The following is a 25325-nucleotide window of genomic DNA, read 5'->3' on the forward strand; positions in this document are numbered from 1 at the left end:
CTTTGGTGCAGGTGGATGGAGATGAGTTTTTGTAGAAATATTTATTTTTTGCAACCGAATGTACCAACCTAATGAAGAGTACCCTTAAAAAAATATAAAGCACATTCAAGTATAAGACCCTGTACCAGTGCTGATAGTAGTGATAAGGCCAGAATATAAACTTATATTAACATGAAAAAAAGGATTTATTATTTAATTAATTCACTCCTACAATAATTCCCAAATGTTTATTAAGTATCTATTGCATGTGGTAAGCATGCTTTTCTACTCAAGAGACACTAATATCAGACCTTGATCTCTGCCCTCAGAGGGTCTACAATCTAGTAGACAGTGTGACAATTATTAAAATAGATGTGTATCCAGAATGAAAACACTACGGGAGGAAGAAGTGTTAAGCTCTGCCTGGGGCAGTATTGGCAATCTTCATGGATGAGATGATGTTAGAATGGAATCTTGAAAGGAGAGTGGAAGTTAAGTAGGTTTATGGGGCAAGGATACAGAGTGGCAGAGATAACAGAGAAGAGAAAAAGCACTCCAGACAGAGCACAGCATGTCTGTAGGTGTGGAAGCAGTCGTCAGCATGGCACATTCAGAAAATGACAAACAGTCTGGCACAGGCCAAGGATACCAGAGCAATAGTTGGTGAGTTTGGAAAGGTAAGCAAGGGGTCAGATCACCAAGTGCCTTTTACACCACACTTGGGAATTTGCAATGCATGTGGCAGACATGATTTTATTCACACTGTAAATGGTAAAGCGGTATAAGGTATAGCGAGCAACTTTATGATGTGATATTCCTCTATTAATTTGATCTCTAGTTTACATTTCCCATTACACTAGATTTAATAGTTAGGGAACTATGTTTGGTAAGATTCATAGTCCCTTTAGTACAATGGTACCCTGTGGCAAGTGAAACTATACAAATAGTGTAATGATACATGCAGAATAAACAAAACTGTTTAAGATTGAAGCAAAGCCAAGGTCCAACCATTTCCCTGGGATTTGGGGAAATCTTGTAATCTGAAGTTTGTACTAAACCCAATCATATTTAGCAATTGCTTCTCAGTGAATGCGCCCTGATGCTATATTTCAACCAAATGATGAAGCAAAGAGTAAAAATCTATAAAGAAAAGCTATAGTGCTTCTAATTGTGCAATTATGCCCCTTTCTGGAATAATAAAATGTTCCTTGGCGGAGGTCAGGATCTCTGCCACTGACTTATTTAACAGATCCTCTTAACATCTGTCCTGCAGACTGTGCACTTTATTAGCAGACAAGAGACCCAACAGACTTTGCCTGCTGTGTCCCTTTTTCACATTCACACAGCTGTGGATTAACTCAGACTTTCCAGAAGAGGACCAACCAGAAGGGATAGTAACGTTATTGGCTGATTCTAAAAAGATGGGAAAAAAGAGCAGAAACAAATGTTGCCCTAGTACAATTCAGTGTTTTTAGGGTGACAATTACCAGTCTGTTTTAAAAAGGAATAAAAGCAGCGATTTCACTAAAAAAGGAAAGTCTATTCATATCTGTGTGGGAACCTAATCAGGCTCTTGTTTCCAATGACGATGCCTCCACAGTTGCACCAGGTCTGCGACAAGAATGCTCCTTTTGTATGCCGATAATGTGGAAACGATAAAATTCCCTCTAAGAGACATATGTGTTTACATCATGAGATGTGTTATTTGACAAAATGCTTTGTTCTCCTCATATTTTCCACGCAGAGTTTCATGCTGGGTTGTTTGGCTGGAAATCTTTGATTAACTAGAATTAGTTGCTGAAATAAAATAGACACTTTTGTTTTATGAGTCCTCTTGCTGAGCTGTAAATTATAGTAAAACATATAAGGAGTGACAGAAAGAAGTGATGATTTGAACCTCTGACCCAGGACAGGCACAAAAACATAAGATTATTCCTTCAAAGAGCTGCACAGAGACATAAATATTTCACGGTCCACTCGGAATCGTGCCCTCTTAACAAACTAAAGCTGCGATTTCACATCATGTAATGAGAGTTTTCCAAAGGTGTTACGGGAAGCTTCCACAAGGTATTGAGGTTCTAAAATATCCCTCCCAAATTAGGACCTGGAATGCTTCGAGATTTTCTCTGTCCAACAATGGCCAAAAAAAGAAACAAGAACAGAACAAAGTTCCTGTTCCCTAAATGAATAGCCGAGGGTGGTTTCCCTGTACGAGAGAAGTGCCACATTTTATAAATCTTGAGGCTTCTCAAAGCCATCTTGGCCCTTAGTGAGACCATCCTAGTCTGTGAAGCAGTCTTTGGGTTCTAGTCTGAAGGAATGAGCTGGAAGGGAGACGTTAATAAAAGAACAGAAGCTCTGTTAGTCTAAACACTGCATGTGTTCTAGGGCTTGCTGTTCATTCTGCTCAGGATTTCTTTACTTTTTTTTTCTTTTTGGCAAAATAATTTTCTAGGATTCTTTATACGTTTTAGTTAGTGTTGGATCTCATTCCAGAGCTTTCAGGTAAGCAGTCAAAACTAACTGTGATGGGTGTGTTAACTCACATTATTGTGGTGATCATTTCACATTATATACATATATCACATCGCCACATTGTACACGTAAGCCTGACACAGTATTATTTGCTAAGATCTCAATAAAGCCAAGGAAAAAAAATCCCTAATTGTTCCCAGTGATGGTGTTTCATGAAGTAGTAATTTGCAAATGCTTCCCTGCTGCTGTTTATCATGTTGAATCTCTCTCCCTTTCTCCTTCCTATCCTTGCTCAGGAGTTCCTGAGAGGCAGCAGATCCTCTCCGTCTTTGGATCCCTAATACATTTTTGCTAAATTGAATAAAAATGCCAGATGTTTTTCTGAGTAAGATCTTTGGAGTGATATCTCTTAAAGAGGAATATACTGAGAGGAATAAGAGCCTACAAGAATTGAGTCTTTATAGTGTGCCCTTCTTCTAAGTATGTCATGTGCATTAGCTCATTCACTCTGTACAACAGTCTTCGGAGTAGGTACTGTTATGTTTCCCATTTTAAAGATGTGGAAATTTAAGACCCAGAGAGATGAAATAACCTTGCCTTAGATTACATAGTTCTGATGAAGGAGTGTGGCCTCTTAATCACTGTAATGTCCTGCCTGTCACAGCAACGTATAACCCTTATTTTTCTACGTGTATTCTTTAGTCCTTTATATTAAGCATTACCTGCTTCATCTGCTATAAGGATTTTTAAAGGTGAATTATTGATACAGTAATCAGTATCAAATCTAGTGACAATAAAGTGTGTTGTGTGCTTATTACACACTTTTTGAATGATTTTTACCGTGGCTGCTACGGATAAGGTATCATTCCTTTCTGCTAATTAGGGAGTAAGCCATGGGTATTACTGTAGGATACAGATGGCATATTTACATACTGCAAAATATGCTGAACTTCTCCAATTGGCAATATTAATAATTTGCAGTTCAAAAAATGACAGTTAGTGTAGGTGGCTCTGAAACAGGGTAAAACATTTATTTGGATTTTAAAAATATAGAAGAAAATAAAAAAGGAAGTAAGAAGAGGACATTTTGTATTATTCCTTGTCAAGTTTACTTGATCACTTAAAAGTGAATTCAAAATACATCCTTATCTCCCTCAATATTTATTACAAGTGTACATTTCATGTTAATATCATTAACATGAAATTTCTGTTTAATAAATCTTTACATTTCATCATAGGTATGAATTTTGTTCATTAGCATGACTGTTGTGTTCAGTCTTCCATAGTCTCCTGAGAAATTAAAAACCAAGTTCGGTTTAAAAACACTAAAAACATTTACATATAATAAACATGTTTATTTTTAACCAGCAACATTTGTTCTGTCCTTTCATTAAAGTGAAGAAAAATAGCATTTAGAAAATATTATACTTTTGTTTCATGCAATTTTGTTTTTCTGAGTATATATATTTAATAATTTAAATAAAAACTTTTTTTTCATTGCGTACTCAATCATATTTGTCTTCATTCTGTTGTTTTGGAGGCTTCATTATGGATGGAAATCGAAGGGCATAGACGCTGAGCAGTTGTAGAATATTTTTCAAGCAACAGCATCTGGTTTCTTGGCAATCATCGTGGGCCAAGGCAAGGCAGTCCTGGCATACCTCCAGATTTTTCTGTGGGTATTGCTGAGGGATTTCCAGATCTGCCATATTGTTGTAATGGTGTTTCCCGGAAACTCAGAATGGAATCCGATGTCTGTTTGATGGTGTTTGAGACCTACATGATCTGGCTCCCTTGCTCTCTTTTTGATATCTGACCCATCATCCTTTGCCCAGCTTCCTCTGCTCCAGCCACACGGGGCTCCCTGTGGTTCCTCACATATTCCAAGCACAAGCATCTCTTTGCTTAGGGACATTCATCTTTGCCTCTGCCTGGGGTGCTATCCCCTGGTAGTGGCCTGGCTCCCTCCCTCCCTTTTTACAGGTAGATCTCTACTCAAATGCCATTTATTTTCGCTTTCCTGACCTTGTCCATATTTAAACACCCCCGTTCCCCATATCCATAGACCTTGTCACTTTATATTCAGCAGTGCATATTAGCATCAGATTTACATATCTTCTCTTGCCCTCTCCCTGCCCCAAAGCCATTGCTCACTTCTGTTTTCCCAAGTAATGCCTGGTCATTAGTAACTACTCAGTAAATGATTTTTGAATGAATCTGAACCAAAATTCACCTTTTGGTTACAAAGAAATGATGCTTTTCAATATTAGGAGCCTAGCATATACTCATTTATGAAAAAAGTACTTTATTGAACTCAACACATGTACTCAAATATATATACCCACTGAAACTTCCCTGTGACTTAAAGGCTATGGGAAGTAACATTTAGATTTCAAATCCACCTTCGGGACCCTTTGACGAGTTTTTATTTCCTATTGGTGGAGTCAAGATGCACTAGTTTACGGTTTCCCCCAATGAACTAAGGCCTTTGTGAGGAGAGAGTTAAAGGAGCCTTACGAATGCAAGCTGTACCACTTGGAGTGCATTCAGAGAGCTGGGGCTCTTCAGCGCTGCCTGCCCAGCTCTTGGAAACAGAAGGAAAACAGATTCATTCCCATAATGTCGATTTCCAACTGCCCTCATTATCACCTCTTTGAATATCTTGCTTTAAGAACCAAAGTACTAATTGTTTCAATGACTGAACTTCATTTCTGTAAATAAGGCATTATGTATTTCCATACTTTATTTGGCACCCTGAAAGAAAGATACCGGGAAGAAGCACGGAGAGACAGTTTTCTTATTAAAATTACTGGGGGTCACTGTGTGTACTGTGCAACTATGTTCCATGAGGAAAAGCTCTTCTGAATGCATTCCAATATAATTGCTGTAATCCAAGAAGGAATTCTGGTGTTTTGTGTTTTGTTTTGTTTTGTTTTGTTTTGTTTTGTCTTGTTTTGTTTTGTTTTGTTTTGTTGGTGCAGCAGATGACTAACTGGGCGCTCAACCTGATGGATTCAGAATTTTTTTTTTTAAAGTTCTCTTCATGTGAAGGTAGGACCATTGACCTGAGCCTCTCGCCGATCTTTCTTTCTTTTCTTTCTTTCTTTCTTCCTTTCTTTCTTTCTTTCTTCCTTCCTTCCTTCCTTCCTTCCTTCCTTCCTTCCTTCCTTCCTTCCTTTCTTTTTCTTTCTTTCTTCTTTCTCCCTCTCTTCTCTTCTCTTCTCTTCTCTTCTCTTCTCTTCTCTTCTCTTCTCTTCTCTTCTCTTCTCTCTCTTCTTTTCTTTTTCTTTTATAGCTTCTCTTCTCAACACCCAGCATATTCTCCCCATGCCTCCCCACCCTGTTAGCACAATGGGTTATGTCAGAGGAGCTAGTCAGTGCTTGGGAAAATAGGCAAGAGGATCTCTAGCCAGGAAAACTCTTTTTTCGATTCATTTTTCTTTACTTGACATTCTTGAGCCGGCTGCAGGGGATAATGAAATGAATTAAACAGGTCCTGGCTTTCCAATGGCTTACGGTCAATGCTTGTCCTATTTTTCCTTTGGTTGTTGTGGAAAGGCAAATGGCTGAAGTCTCAAAGAGAGTAAAATAGGTCTGCTCTCACCTGAGACAAATTTTTGGCCCCTTATGTATTTGCATAAACTTTAATTTTAAAAATCTGAAAACACCTTCACATGATTATAATTACCTTAAGCTAATTACCGTAGTTGCATTTTCAAATTTGTACATTTTAAAACAAATATTAAAATAGAATTCTACAACATAAATTATTCTCGGGTGCCCAATAATTATTTTTCAAGTACATATAGGATCCATTTATCTTTTAGTTCTAGGGGAATTGTGGGAAAACAATGGTTTTATGTAGTCCAGATCTAGAGCTCTGATAAAATATACATATTCTATTTGCACTGAGTTCCCTAAGAGAATAGAGGACAAGGAGACAAGTCTGTGTGAACACCAGAGGGGGGCAAATAATGAGCCTGGGTTCTAGATTTCCTTCTATCTATTGCCTTCCAGTTGGTATTCTTATGCAAATCACCTTCCTTCCACTAGGCTTGAGTTTCCCTCATCTGTAAAGCAAAGGGATTGGATTAGATGATGTTTACAGTTCTTTCTCCTGCTAACATTGTGTTATCTGGTGTTCCCTTGCAAGAAAATCAGTGCATGACTTAATGAACCCACATGCTTATAGGTTCAAGAAAACCAAAACAGAGAAAGATGAATTCCATCTCTGGAGTTCCTTTTTGACAGGTGTGAGGAAAGGTATCCTAAGAAAAGGGTGTGGGCAGAAATGATAATGATTCCAATGATAGAGACAAGAAGGAAAATCAAGGAGTTTTAGTGGTTGGTGGTAACAGAGCATCTATTAAATGTCAAGCATGATGTTAGGTGCTAGAGACATAAATAAGACTCAGTCATTCCCTTAAGGAGCTTGGAATCTACTGGGAGATAAAGACATGAAAAAAAAAAAAAACATTCCACAGACTACACAGGAATAGAAGAGATCTGGTGGGAGCACAAAGGAGGCAGGGGTCAGATAAGGCTTTAAGGAAAAAGTGGTTTTTTGACTTGAGATTCAAAAGATGAGTAGAATTTTTACAAACATGAGGAGTTAATAGGGAAAGAAAGAATATGGCAAGAGAAGCAAGGAGGCTGAGTTAGAAATTAGCCCAATACGTGAGAAGGGAGAGTGGTAGCTCTTCCCCCTATTCCTTTTCATCTCCTATCCCTACAGCCAATTTTCTTTGGTGTCAAATATTAGGGGTATAGCTAAACAAGTACCTTCTATGCTGAAAAACAAGGACTTCAGTTCTTTCCTTCCATAAAACCACAGCTATATTTCCTGGATCGTTTTGTTGACATTGGAGGTTTATGAGAAGTAAAAGTATTTGTGATCTCTTTCAAATTATTTTTAAGCTTTCTCTGAGCACACCCCCTCCACCAACCCCCGACCAGTCTGTAATGAGTTGTTACTGACATATTTTCTTCCCTGTGCTGAACAAGCACTAAATCATGCTGCTTAATTACCCCTGTCTCCGTTCCACCTTTTCACAGACTCACAGCTGAACTTGTCCAGCTTTATAGCATGCCTTGCTTGGTAGGCAGAGGAATGGTCATCAGCATTGTTTTGAGAAGGTAACAAAACCCAGGATGTCCCTGGAGAACTGAGCCAGGCTTGGGGCCTAGTGTTAGGCAGGATCAGTCAAGTAAATAATGACCTTCATTTCCTTAAAGACACCCCTCACCCACCCTGCTTGTTTCCTCCAACATCTCCAGTTGCCCCCACTGCCCTCAGTAGTGTGTGGTACACAAGAACAGAACCTGAGTTAACCAGGGCTGGAGATACGGGGTTCCCAGATACTATGTGGAGTTACAGCAAGTGAGGTAACTATAAGGGTCGGGGTTGAAAGCTCTCAGTAGTACCTATCGAATCTGTTTTTATAGAATAGCATTTTCCTTCCCTTCCTTTCTTCATTATCCACCAATAGGCTAGTTGTGTTTGAGGGAAAATGTTTTTTCTTTCTCTCTGGGCCAGATTCCGACAGGCCACTTTAAAATGCCCTTTCTAATTGAAATGACAAAACACAGGAGAATTTACTCCAAAGAGAATCTAGTGTGTGAAGGTGTGCCTGCTTTTTCACTGTTGGTTTCCATATACAGGAGCATACTGGTGCCAATTTCCATTTTGATCAAGTTCTCCCATTTCTACCTATACTCTGCATAGTTATTTTTACTTTATCCACCTATTAAATATGTGTCACTAGGGTATTTCGAATATCTTCTATTATGGCTCAAAGATTGGCTGCAGAAAGGGGTTGTTTAGATCACAATCGTGCCCCTTGCACCTTCAAGGTGGCTGGTGGCACCATTAACTCTTTCCATATTTGAGGACTGTGAGGTGCCATTTAAGAAAAAGTCACTGTAAGACATCTGGAAATACAGTTTGCTATTTGAGAACTCGGAACAGCAGCAACATCAGAATCTCTCTTCTCCTTGGACAATGATTCTTGTCTGGTGGCTAGAGACAGGAAATGGGTTTCATTATAATTCACTGTATAGCTTACTTAAAGCACATGGACTTTAAAGTCAGACTGACTCTGTAATAGATAATAATTCCCATTTTATATAATTATTTTGAAAACTAAATAAAAAAATAAGTGTAAAATACCTGACATAGAACCTGACTGAGTTAGCGCACAATATATATTTGTTGAATGAACACGTGAATGAATGGGGGTGATGATTGAATGGCTGGATGAGTGGTTATGTGGTTATGTGAAAATCATGTGATTATGAGAATACAGGCCTCGCACTGTTTTTTCTATGGGGCTCTCTATTGGAGATCTTACATGATTTTATCACACAAAGTAGGTACATATATGTGTATATTTCATGTTATGTTAAGTAGTAGACTGTGACACCACTCATTATAATTTGACATGAATTTGGCTGTATTGGGGGTAAAGCAGGCCTCTATTCCCAAGCGTGATAGTGTTATAAAATGATTCTGACACGATAAAATTTTTAGATCCTGACTATAGACCAGTGTATATACTCTAAGGCACTCAAGAATTTCACCATAAGGCTGAGTTTTGTAGGACCTATTTGTTTTGTGTTGAATGTAAGTAGGCCTAGTTATTAAAGTATCACCAGGATCCAAATGCAAGATATGTTTTTCTTTAGGGCAAGTCTCAGGACACAGATCTCTAGAAACAGTACTAGAGGTAGATGTTTATGGATTTATGAGCTCTTCATAGGACTTAATCTAATTTATTTAAAAGATTGGTCAGTGAATTAGAGGTAAAGCACAGGAAAGATTCTTTGTGTCTTGGTTTTAGTTCATTGCTTTTTCTAGATACTTCTTTTTTGGTGAATAAAGTCTAAAATGATTAATGTGACCTATAAGACTCCACCCATCTCCAGATCCTTCTCATGCCACTCCACCCTCACTCAACAGTCCTGCCATGTTGGCCGTTTGTTAGTTTCTTGAAATATTCTCTTCTTTTCTACCTCAGAGCCATAATAATCTTTCTTTTTTCTGGAATGTTCTTTATAACCTTTCCAGCTGGATAATTCTTTCTTAAAGTATCACTTCCTTAGAGAAGCTATTTTGATTCTCCAGACTATGCTAAATACCTTTGTTCAATGGTCTTTTGACATTCTGTATTTTTCTTTCTCAGCACTTAACCTAACCATAATTCATAGTTACTGTCTAAGCATTTATTTAATGTCAGTTTTTCTTTCTAGCTCCATTAAGATGAAGACTATTTCTGAGTCTCTTGTTGTTGACCCTCCAAGTATTTAGCATAATGTTTAGTTTATGGTAAGCATTTGATAAAGATTTGTCATTGGACAAATTTATCAATACTGGAAACGTACCTGCAAGGTGCAAAGGTTGGTTCGTTATATAGTCATTTCTACTTTAAATGGTAATGTTGAAATGAGAGCTAGAGTGTTCTTCTACTACCAATGCTAACTAGTTATACTGTTGTCAGCATGTTACTTCTCTTCTACGGCCCTCTGCTCATCAGTAGAATGAGGAGGTAAGACTAGACTAAATGATTTGGTGAGGCCCTTTCAGTTCTAGGAGCTAAGTTCATTTTTCAACTTACCAAAATCTTAATACTGGCTACTTTATTAAAACTGAACTAATAATATTAAAGGTGGAATATTTTTAACCATAAAACAGTAAAAGCATTTCTTAAAGTGCTCCTATAAAATATGAGTGATTTTATAATTTTGAAAAATATTTAGCTAGGCTCATTTTTGACATGTATGCCCTGCATATCTTTTATATATCTTGGATAAAGAAACAATATCCCAAACAATCATTGAACATTTTTCAAAATTGAAATGGAAAAAATCTATATTTACAGAAACAAGTCTTCACCAAAGTTTAAATGTTTATGAGACTTTGGCTAAGCCTGTTATAAGCTTTACTACATTGTTGGTTTTGTAAACCTCAACTGTGTTTGGAAATGAATATTCATCATTATCATCATTGAGACTGTGAACTATGATCTCAGAATCTTATGTGGAATGACACTTTTGTAAACTCTTATGTACTAGTTAATCAGAGTTTAACGTTTCTCTTTCCCAAACCATTAGCCTGCAAAGGAGTTTTTGAACTAAAGCTATTTATTTGAATAACTCATATTTTATGTTCTTCCAAAAAAGGATGCAGTAGCGTTTAAAGAATCTTTAAATTCATAAATAACTAGACTAAGAAGAAAAATTGGAATTACCCCCTCAGTTGCTGCTCAAGAAGTAGAATTTGTGTCAGAAAAGTTGAAGAGAGTTGACTGAAGCTAGCAGTTATTGAAAAGCTTTCTTGTTAACATTCTAACAAATGACTTCAAAAGAACCATTTCTTGTGAAACAATGTAATTTCATTTGGGCTGGGTTTGTTTTCCTTTTATTTTTTTTTAACTCAACAGCATAAAATTATTTGTTGCATAAAATAAATATAATCATATATCACTTCTGCTGCTTCATTTATAGAGAATGTCTCTCGTTCCTAACATGCAGTGGTTTTATATAGTACGTTAATTCAGAAAATATTGATTGGTTAGCTCTTATTTGTGAGGCACTATTCTTGCTGCTAGGCACTCAGAAATTATCAGGTTGATTGTGACTTCAGTAAGCTTACAGTCTATTGAGCATGACAAGACATAATTGCACAACTAAACACAGATTTTTAAAAAAGCGATAAGCACCCCAAGAAGGGGCACATCGGGTGTTTAGGATCTGTATCTTCTGTCTTCTCCAGGCTGTGTTCTTGTTCCAAGACTTTGAATCCTCTACAGCTTCTAACACAGAGCCTTGCACATAGAACATATTCAATTAATGTTAGCTTAGAAGATGAGCTGTCTGTGAAATCGTTTAGTAAACCTGCACCTATTCAACGAATGGCATTCTTTTTATCTAGGCCAGATCTGAAAGTCTTCAGTCTGAAAAGCATGGTACTTAGATCTCAAGTTATATGTTTTGTAAGACAAAATGTGACAATATTTACCTTTTGTGAGCACCTTCTATCTTTACTTTGGGCTCTATTTTCTGATTTTTATTTCAAAGCTTATTCTACTAAATCTTATCTGACATCCTACTGTCCAGTTTACCCAGCTCTGTAAGTTATATGGTATGTGGCGATGCTGCTTCTTGCTACTATCCTTGATCACAGCTTACAAGGAGCTCTGAGGAGTCTCAGCATTTCTGGGGTCTTTCCTCTCTTAGGCACAAACCACTAGAAAGGGATATAAAGTAAACGGTTATCAAAGCTTTAGAGGAAGCAAGTAACATTTTTTCTAAAAAGCGGCTGTATTGTTCAATCTGAAGGCTTTCTGGATTTAGCTGTTTAAAAAATAGATTTGTTCCCGAAGATTTGTTTTTCTGCATTTTTTTTCACTAGTTGCAGTCCCCTGGAGGACTCAAAATTGAGTAAAATTGAATTTCTTCTGATCTTTGAATTATTGAGGGAAAATGGAGGCATAAATGATGTCTAAGGACTCTTGCCTCTCTAAGATTTCATGACTCTTTAATACTCAGTAGGAGGGCATATTGGTCATGACGCCAGATACTGTGTGGCCCACATTTTTTCAGCTCTCAACCATCTTCACTCCATTCAGTATAAAACTTTTCTTCAGTGGCTTTATCCAAGCAGAAAATTTTCAGAAGCTTCACTTGCCCCCCCTTCTTTGAAGACACCTGGCTGAATTTCAAAGGAAAAGGATACCACAGAGTAAAAAGGAAACAGAAGAGGCAGCCTTTTCTCTCTCTAAATTCTAGCAGTTTGACTGACTCTTACTTGTGAATTTTTCTTGCCACTGAGTCATTGCACACACAGAATTATGAAACTTTAATTTCTTTAGAGGCTTGTTATATTAGAAAAATTGTTCCAAAGAAAGCAACAATCATGACATAAGCACATCTGGCTCTTGCAAATTATTCTTTATTAAGCTTTCATTTAATTACATGTGCTGAAAGGTCTGTTTTTGATTACTGTAATTTTTTTTATTTGTCCATCTGAATGATAGTAATGCTGGAAATTACATACAAACCACCTGTTTTTTTTTTCCCTTACTAATATGGCAAAGTTTGAGCTATTTTCTCTGTGGTTGATGAACTAGGAAGCTTTCTATTTATTATGATAGAAATATGACTATCAAGGTAATGGCTTAATCTCGATTATAAGAAGAAAAGAAAATATTTGAATGGAGTTTCCAAGCATTAAATAGTGTAAAGATTGAGGTATCTGAATTCTGGTTAACCATAGCAGATTAACACATTCACTTATTACCAATTTCACCCAAAAGCTAATAAGTCAATAGTTAAGGATTTGATACCTATGCTGGGAAAAAGAAGCTTTATTTTATTTTATTTTATTTTATTTTATTTTATTTTATTTTATTTTATTTCATTTCATTTCATTCCATTTCATTCCATTCCATTTCATTTTTTTGTCAAGAATATGGCTATATTCTCTTGAGGATTATGTTATATGTGGCCTAGAAATAAGACCCTGAGAAAACAGTAACTGCTGTTGGGCCTCAGGGATCTTGAGGGCAGCGTTCTTATCATCCAAAAGGATCAGCATCCCCCTGAGAAGTTTGGTTGATATTGAATAAGAACAATATTCTTATAGGAATCCCTAGGAAAGTTCAGACTAATTTCTTAGTTCATGAATATTAAAATCACATGAATGGACATACTGACATTTGAAGAACTTTTTATATCAATTTTAGGCACTAGAAAGAATGATAGAAAATGATTTAGTCAAATTTCTTTTTGTACCAAAGAAACTGAGTTCTAGAGCAACCAAGTCCTTTGTTCGGGTTCATAAAGTTACTGCTCAAAGGACCAAGAACAGGACAATGGCTCTCATACTAGTGCTCTTTCTTTATATTATTTGGTCTCTCTTATTTCCTCTTTAAAAAATAGTGAAAGAGAAATTGCAAGGCTGTCAGAGAAATAGTTATCTAACAATATGGTAAGTTTTTTGTCTTGTTTTGTTTTGTTTTGTTTTGTTGTGAAACTCAATTTCAGCTGCATTTAAAGAGATAATGTTTGTCTTCCCTGTTTTGCAGCAGCTCTATGCCGCTCAGCTGGCCAGCATGCAGGTGTCACCTGGAGCAAAGATGCCATCAGCTCCACAGCCACCAAACACAGCAGGGGCAGTCTCACCTACCGGGATAAAAAATGAAAAGAGAGGGACCAGCCCTGTAACTCAAGTTAAGGTACTTGCTTTGCAGGATTGTGAAAACAGTTTGGAAAACAGCTTCACAAGAAAAGTAGTGAACCAGACTGGGTTGGGAATAAACAGCAGGAAGCATAGCAGCATAAAGGAACCCCAAATGCTCCTCTTTATGGTAAACTTCATGATTGAGCACTGAGAAACAGGTGTTTCCCTTTTGATAACAATAGTGCCATATTGTGAGATCTTTACCTAAATCTGCAAATTCACTTCTCAAGAGTTTTTCCCCTTTGGATTCTGGCTTTTATTTTTTAATGCTCATTGGCATGAATGGCCATGGTTTTATTACCAGTCTTTGTCATAGACTTGTGACACTTTCTCTCGAAGTTTCTTAAACAGGTGGGAGCCAACTTACAGTATCAGAAAAGGAAGTTCTCAAAACTTTAGATTTAAAAAAAAGGGGGACAGAAAAGAATCTAATGCTGGACTTCGTATGGTTTGTTGAAATAATTCACGTGGGCTCAAATGAGCAGTGAGTGGTGTCATTATCTATTCATGCTTTGATGCCGTGTAGTTGTGAGAGGATAAACAGGCTCTCCCAAGTTACTGCTGGGACATTACTAGATGTCTTTCCTCAACTAATTTTCAGAGTCTTAAAATGTGGCACCCAGGAAGTATTTGGCAACAGAGGGAAATAGATGATATGTTCCAACTTTGTGCTGCAGCTGGTACCTATAGGTGGTACTGGTTGGTTTTTATAATATAGTTCAGAGAAACAATTGTTTTCTGTCATTGACTTATCTACTTAGAAGGGTATGCTAAGCAGAGATGTAATATGCCCAAAAGGGACTACATTTGGAGAAATTTTGCAATTATTAAATTTTCACAAGGGAAACTTCTAAGGCTAACAAACAGCATCAAATGCTATAAAGCCACTGAAATTATTTTTTATAATGTGCAGATAGGAATTAATTTCATGCCACCCTTGCTTTAAATTCTCCAAAGAAATAAATGAACATTTATGCTTTGTTGTTAGAAATATTGAGATATTACAATAGGCAGCTTACTTTTAATAAGGTAGCATTACTTATGGAAACAGCCTATCTATTTTGTGTTCCAAGAGTTTCTGTTTGTGAATAAGAGTCAGAACACTACAACTCAAACCAAGGCACTTCATTTAATTATAGTTGTTAGCATATGAACATATCAAGCATTATTGACTTGAGGTATTGAGTATTAGATATTTTAACATGAAAAAGTAATTTTATAAGTGACTTGGCCAAATGGAATCTTACCAAACCAAGCCTTTACTGGATGAGTAAAATGTTCCCTGGTTAAATTCAAGTTTACATCTGCTTTTACCATTCCAGCTTTGTGGGCCAACTGAGTTTTATTACTCACTTGACCACATGCAAATTCTTAGGGAGTTCTCCATATAATTTGACTTGACTATATTTTATGTTAATAACAAAGGAAACATTCCTTATAATTATTAGATTGTTTATTGTATGTGTGGGTAAAAATATATAGATCAAGACATTAAAGCAGATGTTTTAAATTTAAAAAAATAGCTTCTACCTATTATTGAAGAAGTTCGGAAGATAATCTCATGATTTGGTAATTGAAAGGATTATGGTCACTAAGATATGATTTTGTCTGTAATCACTGCTTTCCCTCTGTACATAACATGACCACATGACATAGGGCATAGTTTGCTGAAGGTAACAAAATTAAACATAGATAACCTATATACCTTCTTTTCCCTCAGAATTTTTATCTACTATAATTACCAACATCAGAAATCAGAATTTTTTTGTTCAAATTTCATTTCTACCACTTTTACCATCTGTGTCACTTTGGGCAAATTATTTAACTTATTTCAGCCTTAGTTTTCTGCTCTGAAAAATGGGAGTTAATATTGTGGGTCTTAAATCCTCTAGCATATAATGAGTATTCTGTAAATATAAGTATAGTGATGATTGTGATGATGAAGATCTGATGATAATAAAGAAGATTATGGTGATAGTGATAGTGGTTGTAATTGAAATATCTAGTTATATACTGAGAGAGATCCTAACTAAATACCTACGAGATTTCCACTTTTAGCCATAATGGAGGAACAGGGATCAGATTTAGTCTCCCAGCTTAAGCAACTGAAACACAGGACAAAATATATAAAACAATGATTTTCAGACATTTACAGTAGGAATATAGGACAGTGATTCCTGAGAGAAGAGAAACAAGTGAGGCAAGTACTATGATTATTCCAGCTTACTGTCTAGAGGTAGTTTCTAGGTCATAGTGCAAGGAAGGGTACACATGGAACATGGCAGCCTCTCTGAGTAGAGGGATATCATTCAGGATTTTGGGATGCCAAGGTAGATAGAGTTTGTGAGGTAGAGTACCAGAGAGGAGAGAGTTGTACACTGAGAGAGAGAGAGTACTGAAAATCTGTAGAAGATCCCCCTGTATTTAGCTGAGTACTGATCAGCCTATGTATACGAGGAAATTCTCTGAGACCAGGGAAAAATACCAGATACAGCAGGCAAAGCAATTGCAAGGTTCACAAAGGACTGAGGTTGGATTATATTCCCATTAGCCACAGTGGAAAGATCTTGGAACATAGAGGGTGTCAAGTAGTGTTGCCGAAAGGGTGTTACCTTAGTAATGGGGCCAAATTATCCCTAAATTAATGACTGCTCTGAACCTACCTAATATGCTTAAAAGCAAGCATGTTGCTTTTGTTCAAATTGTTCTGTGTCTTAAAACAAAGTCCACAAATATCTGAAAGAATACACAAACTCAATACCCAGCAATATAAAATTCATAGTGTGTAGCATCCATACAAGCAAGGAAATACAAGCAATAATGAGGAAAAAAAGTAAATCAATAGAAACAGACCCCAAAATGGCACAAATGATAGAATTAGCAGTTAAGACAGCAAAAACAGCTACCATAGGGTCACCTAACTATAGCCAAATGAAGAGGTAGGCAAATCTTCCTCCTAAAAAACATCCATGAAATTTCCATCAGGCCAGACCATGCTGTGAGAACCAATATCAAGCCTGCCATGATGAAAAGAAATTTACTTGATTGGGAGTTGGTAGATGCTTCCCCTGCTCAGTGCATTGTTGGCAGAAGTAGCAATGATTGAATTATAAAAATAAATAATCAGGGTATACTCAAAGCTGAAAAAAATAGATGTCATAAACTTTACATGTTTAAGAAGACAGAGGGAAAACGTGAGACATGAAACACACCCATGGAATGTCTGGAGATAAGAAATATAGTTTTTAGATTAAAAGTATACTAGATTAGTACCGATGGGATTAGACGCCACAGAAAAAAAGATTAGTGAACTTGATGATGGAATGATGAAAATATCCAAACTGAAATACTTTAAAAAAGACTGTCAGTGTTGTGGGACATCAACTGGCCTATTGTATGCACTTAAAGCCTCAGAAGGAAAGGAAAGGAAAGGAACAGAAAAATATATTAGAAGAAGTAATGGCTGAAAATTTTCCAACTTTGAAGAACACTCTGAATTCAGATGTCTAAGAAGCTCAATGAACCCCAAATTAAAAAAAAAAAAAAAAAAACTTGGAGAAAACTAGATACCTAGCAAAAAAATCACTATTGTCTAGAGAGGAGTAAAGCAACTAATCAGGCTAAATACCCTGTGGGTGCAGAGTAAGAGATGTAAAATTATAATCAAACACGTAAGATATTTTGACATGCACAGTGGATATAGTCATGTCTCCTATGTCTAAATATGGAAAAATGTACATTCCAACATAGATGTGCCAGATTATCTATTTCCTACCAAGATAAAAAAACAGAACACTATGTTATCACATGACTTATTTTCTCTGACAGTTTAATAGAAAAGGGATCTGGGATTTGGAGTCCAATAAACTAGAATTCAAATGCTATCCTTCCATGTGTGGCTTTGGACAATGACCTCTCACTCTGGCCCTTCCTCCTTTGTGAATTTAGAATAATACTGCCCAACCTCATAGACTTATTGCTAGTTAAATGAGCAAATATATGTGAAAATGTCTAGCACAGTGCTTGGTATACACCCTGGCTTCTCTGTGCATGTTGTTTCTATTTTCTCTTTCTAATCTTCCTCCCGAGAGCCTTTTCTGGCATCTCTTTTTGTCCTCCCTTAAACAATGACCATGGTATTGAAGGAGACAGGATCAGCTAGGGTCAGGCTCTCTTCCCAAAGGAGAGGATGTTCTGTTTCCAAGCTCTATTGTGTTTTAAAAGATGACATTAAAAAAATTCTCAATGCCTCCTCAGAAACAAAACAGAAATTAACATTTGCCGACAATTTTAGAACACAATAAGATAGGTCTCATAACTGAGCATTTAAATGACTATGTTTATATTACAACTAAATTTCTAAAATGACGAGCATGTTGTTATGTGTGTTTAATGGTAGGATAAATGAGAGCAAATAAAGGCAAGGAGTTTAGCTTTCAAGCTCCTGGTTACACTAGAATTACAAGTCAGATACTTGAATACTGTGCCCAGTATAGAAGGACAGGCTTCTTAAAATAGACATTCTGTAAATATACGTAGCAAAGAATATAAAGAGACATCACTTTAGACATGAAAAATAAATTACATATAGCATGGTATGTAAAACATAATTATAATGTGTGCTTGCTCTTTGCAAAAATTAATTTTAAACATGAATAGAGACCAGAATATAGACCATGAGGAGTGTCCACACCCAGAAAGCCACATAGAAGCCATGCTGTGGCATGTGGCTCCCTGGGCAGAGGCCCAGGAGAGCAGAAGAAGCCTGTGTTTTCATTTTTAAAGTACTTGCAATTGTTTGATTTAAAATATATATTAAAAAATTAGCTGCAGAGCCTATTTATAGTTGCAGGAACTTTTCAGAGAGAATAACACAAAAGCACTACAGAGCTGCTGAAATTTTAAATAATTCTTTGTAAATGCCCTAGGTTAATTTAGATCCTTGAAAACACATTAGGAAATTAAGCTGTAATGTGAGCTAATTCAGATTTTAATTTGGCAAAAAGAATGATCCAACTACACAGTTAATGTAAATAGAAGCATAACACAGGGAAATTAATGAGGTTTCCTTCCGATGAATCTTCAAGGAGGTAGATAATTAGCTTCTTTTGTTATTATTGTAGGAGAATGTGGCATTGTCTCTTAGGTGTAAAATAACTGTGGCTTACTAAGTGATAATGTGCTTCATTTGTCTTTTTTTTTAATAATTATTTATGTTAAACTCTTGTAGGATGAAGCAGCCGCACAGCCGCTAAATCTCTCTTCCCGACCCAAGACAGCCGAGCCTGTCAAGTCCCCAACATCTCCCACCCAGAGCCTCTTCCCAGCCAGCAAAACCAGCCCCGTTAATCTGCCTAACAAAAGCAGCATCCCCAGCCCCATTGGAGGAAGCTTGGGAAGAGGATCCTCTTTAGGTAAATGGAAAGGTCAACAACAGGAAGAGATTTATGAATTAGGTAAAAGAAAGCTAACCTGTTCAGTGATGACTGAATCTCTGTTTCCAAAGTGTTCCTTAGTCCATGGGGGGAAAAAAAGTAAAAGTAAAATCCTTTCTACTGAAACATAACCCCTTTTCGTGTCTTGGGTGATTAGAACTTTTGGAAAAGGTCATAATATAAATCCTGCTGGGATGAGTTCTTTAGAGGCTGAGGAGTTCGATCCAGCAAATCAGAGACTTGGGGATTTCTGTGTTTGGTTAATGCTTTGCCACTGAAGTAACTCTAGGCAGATGAGAGTGATCATGAACCCTCCAAGGGCCTAGAGGGACCTGGCCTCAAAGCTGCCTGCCAAAAGTCCAACATTTCTTTGAAGTTTTATATTTTCTTTTTAAAATGTATGTGAATTTTACATCTTATCCCGTATTAGTTTTGCATTAAAACAAATGTGAATGACACACTTCAATGACATAATATGAAATAAAATTGATATCTGATAAGATGTGTCATAATGATCCTTGGGCTTCTTACACTCTCTGATATATTGCCAAGTATCACTAGGGACATTCATACCCCAGTGAGAAGTACAGAGGGAAAACATGGGTTTTGGCATCAGACAGACTTGGACTCAGAGCCTTTTCTTACTCGCTATGTGACCCTGGGAAAGTGATTTAATATTTTTGAACTCAGTGTCCTAATCTCTTAGAGGGGAATATTATTACCTAGCTCATAGGTTGTTATGAGAATTCAAAAAAAAGAGAGAGAGAGAGAGAATTCAGAGAGAAAAATGTATATAAAATGCCTAACACAGTGTCTGGCACTTAGAAGGCATGTGATTTAAAAAAAAAAAAAAACTAGACTGAACCAACACCAACGCATTTACATATACAAGGGGAATGAAACAATAAATGGGAAAGCATTTGTCTGTAGCAGAGTGCCAAATTAGTATTAACATGTTGTTACTAAGCCTCTTAATGTTCATATAAGACACAGAGATAACAAGGGATTGGGGACTTAGAGCTTCATTTCTTCATCACAATACCATCCTTGCCTTACTGAGTCCTGGAGCTTAAAATGTTTATTATAATAAACAAAATAATATGTAAGTTTAAAAGTCATTTGTGCCTATCTTATCTCATTTGATTTTTCACAATAATCCTATGAGGTAGTGCATTTTTACCCTCATTGTATGACAGAGTAAACTGTGATTCTTACAGGTAAAATGGCTTGCCCACAGCCATGTAGATACTTACTAGTAAAGCCAAGACTAGAACCTGGGTCCTTTCACCTGAGTCATATATACTCAGTGCCCTTTTTTGTGAACTCTCAGTTGTAACATTTGCTGCACCATGTTGGGTTTGAGTGAATCATCTGATGGTGAGATGTAATTCTTCCTTGTTAAAATTTGGGACGTTAGGATCCATACAGCAGCAGCCTATTCTCATTTTGAGTCAGGACGCCTCTGCCAGGAGCTGGGAGGTTTTCACTCCAAGTCAGTGACATTCGTGTGAAAGAGAGAAGTAAGTCATTTCCAGTATGTGAATATGGTTGCTGGATTTTTGGAAGTTGTTAAATAAGAAAAAAAAAAAGCCAGCTTAAGGATAAATAATAGGCTTGGTCTTGAAATGACTTTAATGGCCTTTCCATTATCCACTTCTGAATTTTGTTTGGAAAGTATTTGTCCACTATACTGGGCATCTTGAGGGACAAAGATGACTAAGTCACAGGCCTGCCTGCTCTTATGAAGTTTATACTTCAGCAGGGAGTCTTTCTTAGTTCATAAGCTAGAAATGGGCTGAGGCAATCACAATTTTGTCCGGACAGTATTGAAGTGTTCAGTTTGGTTTTTATCAGAAAAGCTTCAGAGCAAAAGATAATGGGTTTTCTATAGCCTAAGATGTGATGGTTTGGCTATTAAACAATTTACTATAGATAGCCTTGGGAATTTTTGCTAAACTCATGCATATACACATGCATTGCAGACACACACACACACACACACACATACACACGGTGTGGACTTGACCCATCTGGTTTCCTCTGTCCTGTCTGTCTGATGTGTATGCAGATACATACACATACATGTGCTGTGAAATGTTCATACCAGGATACAAGCAAGTGGATCACATTAAACTTTACCACAGCAGCTGAAATCGATTAGTCGGCAAGCCTTCTCTCTGTCTAAAATTGGAAAAGCTTATGTAAAGTATTAATTTTAACCTACAGTACAATGCAAGATATGGAAGAGAATTCGTTTAATTTTATTTTTTCCCTCTGAGTTACATGGAGTATAATGAAAGTAAATATTTATTTTCACTTTATTTGAAGCTTTGTACAGATGTGAAAACCACTCCCACACATACAGCCTCACTATCACAAAGACAGGGAGCTGAGAGCAGTAGGTGTTCGGTTGGGGGTAGGGAATGGGTTGTCATTCTCTTGGTAAATAACTGAGGCAGCATGATGAGTAGAATGCTTCATTAACCAGCCAGTGATTGGGGAATGGAAAGTGCAGTATATTCCTTCCCGCCCCCTCTCTCCTGCAGTGGACATATGAACACACAGATAAAGATGTCACTAAAGGACACATGTGGCCTCATAGGATTTTTTTCTGCTAGGCTAGAAACAGCTTCCCTGCATTAGTATACCCAATATAACAGGTATCCTGAACAGATATCACTGTACCTCTACCCACCCCCTCCTTCCCTGCTATTCCCTCACTAATTGTTAGATCTAGCCAGAAAACACACACATACACACACAAAATTGGAATCTAGGAACTTTCCTTTGTGCGAAGGTAGGTTGACAGGGTCAGGATTAACTGGAGTGCTGGGGTATCCTACAAGGGCTAAGAGCTCAGCACAGCTTGGTTTCCAGGTGTTCTTGGCATAGTACTGCGGTTTTCTTAATAGCAAACATGCCCCTTCCTTGTTGGAGAATGCAGCATTTTCTAGCGGAGTGGGGAATGGCAGTATTTTGTTAGTGTCTAACCCCATAAGCTTCTAATAATGCATCCTGTGTATACAGATATCCTGTCCAGTCTCAACTCCCCTGCCCTGTTTGGAGATCAGGATACAGTGATGAAAGCCATTCAAGAGGCTCGGAAGATGCGAGAACAGATCCAGCGGGAGCAACAGCAGCAACAGCCGCATGGTGTTGATGGGAAACTGTCCTCCATGAATAATATGGGGCTGAACAACTGCAGGAATGAAAAGGTAAAACTTGCTTCCTTCCTTCACTGGCTCTGCTGGACCCAGTGGCTCATTCTCATCTGGCTCTTTCCAGGCAGCCAAAGATTCTAGCTTGAGGGCTGTTTTGTATCACATTCAAGCATTACTGCCGATAAACACGTACACCCTTTCGCACTTACTGTGGGGTTGCCTCCCATATACCCAACCAGGCACCCAACCTGGCACCCAACCTACCTGCCTATTGGCATCCTCTGTCCCATTACAAAAAAATTTAAAATGTTTTATAACAAAGGAGATATATGAGGTTATTAGAATAGAAATAGAATATCAGAATATTTAAAAAGAAGGAAGAAACATATATGCTCATGATGAGGGTGACTATATTACTATGACTCACTACTGAATTTATTACTAAGTTTCCTATTAGCCAGGGCAAAAAATAAAACAAAGCAACTTACAAAACACATTCATTTATTTTTTTATTCAACAAATTATTTGTCAAGTGCTTATCCTATAGTAGACATTGTGCTAGGCACTGAAGATACAACAGTGAGCAAATCAGACAAAAATCCCTGCTCTCTTAGAGCCTCCACTGTGATAGGGGAGCCCAGGCCATGACGAGATAAACAATTAAGTAGGTAATGTAATGTCAGTAATGTCAAGAGATGAAGAAAAGCCATGAGAGTAATAGAAGTGAATAGGGAATAGGGAGTTCCAGGGTGTTCTTTTATACGGGTTGGAAAGGACTCTCTGAGGAAGTGACACTTGAAGGAGACCTCAGTAAAGCCATGGTGCAGGCCATGTGAAGAGCCAGAGGAAGAGCATCCAGGTAGCAGGGATGACATGTGTAGAGGCCCTTAGAGTGTACCAGCTACAAGGAGACCCATGTGACAGAGAAGCACAAGAGAAGGAAGTAAAATGATAGCCTAGGATGGAACCTGCTAGACCTTGTAGGCCCTGGAAAAGATTTGCATTTTATTCCAAGGGTGATGGGAATCCTTAGATGGGTCTTATCCAGGGCATAAATATGGTCTGATATAGGTATAAAAGGATCATTCTGCCTAATATGCAAGAATGGACTGTAGGAATTTAAGAATAGATACAGGGAGACCAGTTGAGAGGCTGTTTAGTACACAGGGTGAAAAATACTGATTATCTGAAGAATGAATACCATTTAAAAAGGAGAGATGACAATATTTTCCTGGTGCCACTGTTCTTTGTTTTTCAAACATGAGAACTATATAGGGACAAATGAAGAGCATAGTGGGCAGTATCTTTGGTAACAGTTTGAGATTAAATTTAAAAACTTATTTCCATTCATATGTTTATTCAGTATAAGCTGAATATAATTTATAAGTTAGGACCAAGAATTTCTTCTTTGATTCCAACCCTGCTAATTGTAGCATAGTTCCTATGATAGAGACTCTATTCTTTCCAATAAACTTTTCTATTTCCGAAAAGGAGTTTTAAACTAGCATATAGAAAAAGTCATGAGATAAGTATAAGGTCATGTGTACTGTTACTTGAGTATTTGAATATATAGCTTTAACCAGGGTATTATTTTCTCTTTCTTTGTTTCCTCTTCAAAAGGTATGGGATGTGATTTTGAATATATTAATTTCCTACAACTATACCAAATGATCACAAACTAGATGACTTAAAACAGCAGAAACTTATTTTCTCACTGTTCTGGAAACTAGTATAAAATCAAGGTGTTGGCTGAGCCACAATCATTTCAGGAAGATTCCTTTCTTGCCCCTTCCTATCTTCTGATGGTTGCTGGCACGTTTTGCCATTCTTTACCTTACAGCTGTATCACTCCAATTTCTGCTTCCCTCTACATGACTGTCTCGTGTGTGTGTACGCACGCACGTGTGTGTGAGTCTCAAAATCTCCCTCTTATAAGAACACAAGCTATTGGGTTTAGGATCTATTCTAATCCAGTGTAACCTCATTTTCATTAGATTGTACCTGCAAAGACCCTATTTCCAATTACGTTCACATTCATAGTTACCAAGGGTTAGGACTTAAACATATCTTTTGCGGGGAGGGGAGGGAAGGGAGCACAATTTAACCAATTACAGTGGGATACAGAGCCACTGCTCATGTTAAATCAACCTCTCATCTTTGATTGATCTCCTATACTCTTTAGCCATTCTAGCAGATGGCTGGGGCTCGCAGGCTGGGAAAGAGATTAAGGGGATAGATACATGGTGGACTCCTCAAAGTATGAAGTGATCAGTCCTTACATAGATTAGGAGGCTTAGCTCTGGAAGTGTTGACTTCCCAAAGCTTAATGAAGAATTTTATTGTCAGTCCTCATTGAACTGACTTACTAAGGTTAGCATCAAACAATCAATGAAAAATTGGTCACTCTTAGACCCCTTTGCCTTGATTGATCCTCTTGGTGGGAGGTTCAGACCAGGTAGGAGAGAAACTCTTTGAGGAAATATGTGTCTTTTGGTTCCTGTTAATCCATAAAAGTTTATATTCTTGGGACTCATGCACATGCCAGTCACTGGTCCACTCAACTAGGTGGCAAAACCTCTCTTTAAGAACTGCCTGAACAGATTATTATATATACAGTGAGGTCTCAGGACCACAAGAGAAGAAGAGTCTTGCCCCCAAACCTCTTCTTCCATTCTGGTATTAGAGATAAACTGATACTATATTCTCAGTGAGAACACCATGAAATAACATATTAAATCTTAATGTGGATAATGTTACAAGATCCTTTTTGAAGCTCTGAGTAAACAAGTTTTAGCATAGAGATATTGAATGGGAAATTGGATTAACAACAACAGACTGGGGGCCATAAACTTAGGACTATTTTCTACTTTACTTTTTTGTCAGGAGTCAGTCCTAAAATTAGCCTGAGAAGTATGTCAATGATTTATTTGAGTCTTTTTTAAGTTATCAGTTTTTAAGTAGAAGTAATACACGTTCACTGAAAATTCTAATACAGAAAAATATATGGTAAAATTTAATTATCCTCCTCATTCCATT

At 37.2% G+C, this 25325-nt stretch overlaps 1 protein-coding gene across 30 annotated transcripts in view; it reads left to right on the plus strand.

Moving 5' to 3' along the window:
• The window catches only part of SOX6 (SRY-box transcription factor 6), a 665852-nt gene that overhangs the window by 563497 nt on the left and 77030 nt on the right, over positions 1 to 25325 (plus strand). For 27 of the 30 annotated variants that reach the window (XM_077866355.1, XM_077866354.1, XM_077866356.1 and 24 more), the window contains 3 exons: positions 13539 to 13688; positions 18924 to 19107; positions 22156 to 22343. In XM_077866355.1, coding sequence (XP_077722481.1) covers positions 13539 to 13688; positions 18924 to 19107; positions 22156 to 22343 — 522 coding nt within the window. The remainder of the gene's footprint in view (positions 1 to 13538; positions 13689 to 18923; positions 19108 to 22155; positions 22344 to 25325) is intronic. The other 3 variants (XM_077866346.1, XM_077866372.1, XM_077866374.1) reach the window with 1 other exon arrangement.

The sequence above is a fragment of the Canis aureus genome, chromosome 23 (assembly GCF_053574225.1).
Source record: "Canis aureus isolate CA01 chromosome 23, VMU_Caureus_v.1.0, whole genome shotgun sequence".
Classification (NCBI taxonomy): Eukaryota; Metazoa; Chordata; class Mammalia; order Carnivora; family Canidae; genus Canis; species Canis aureus.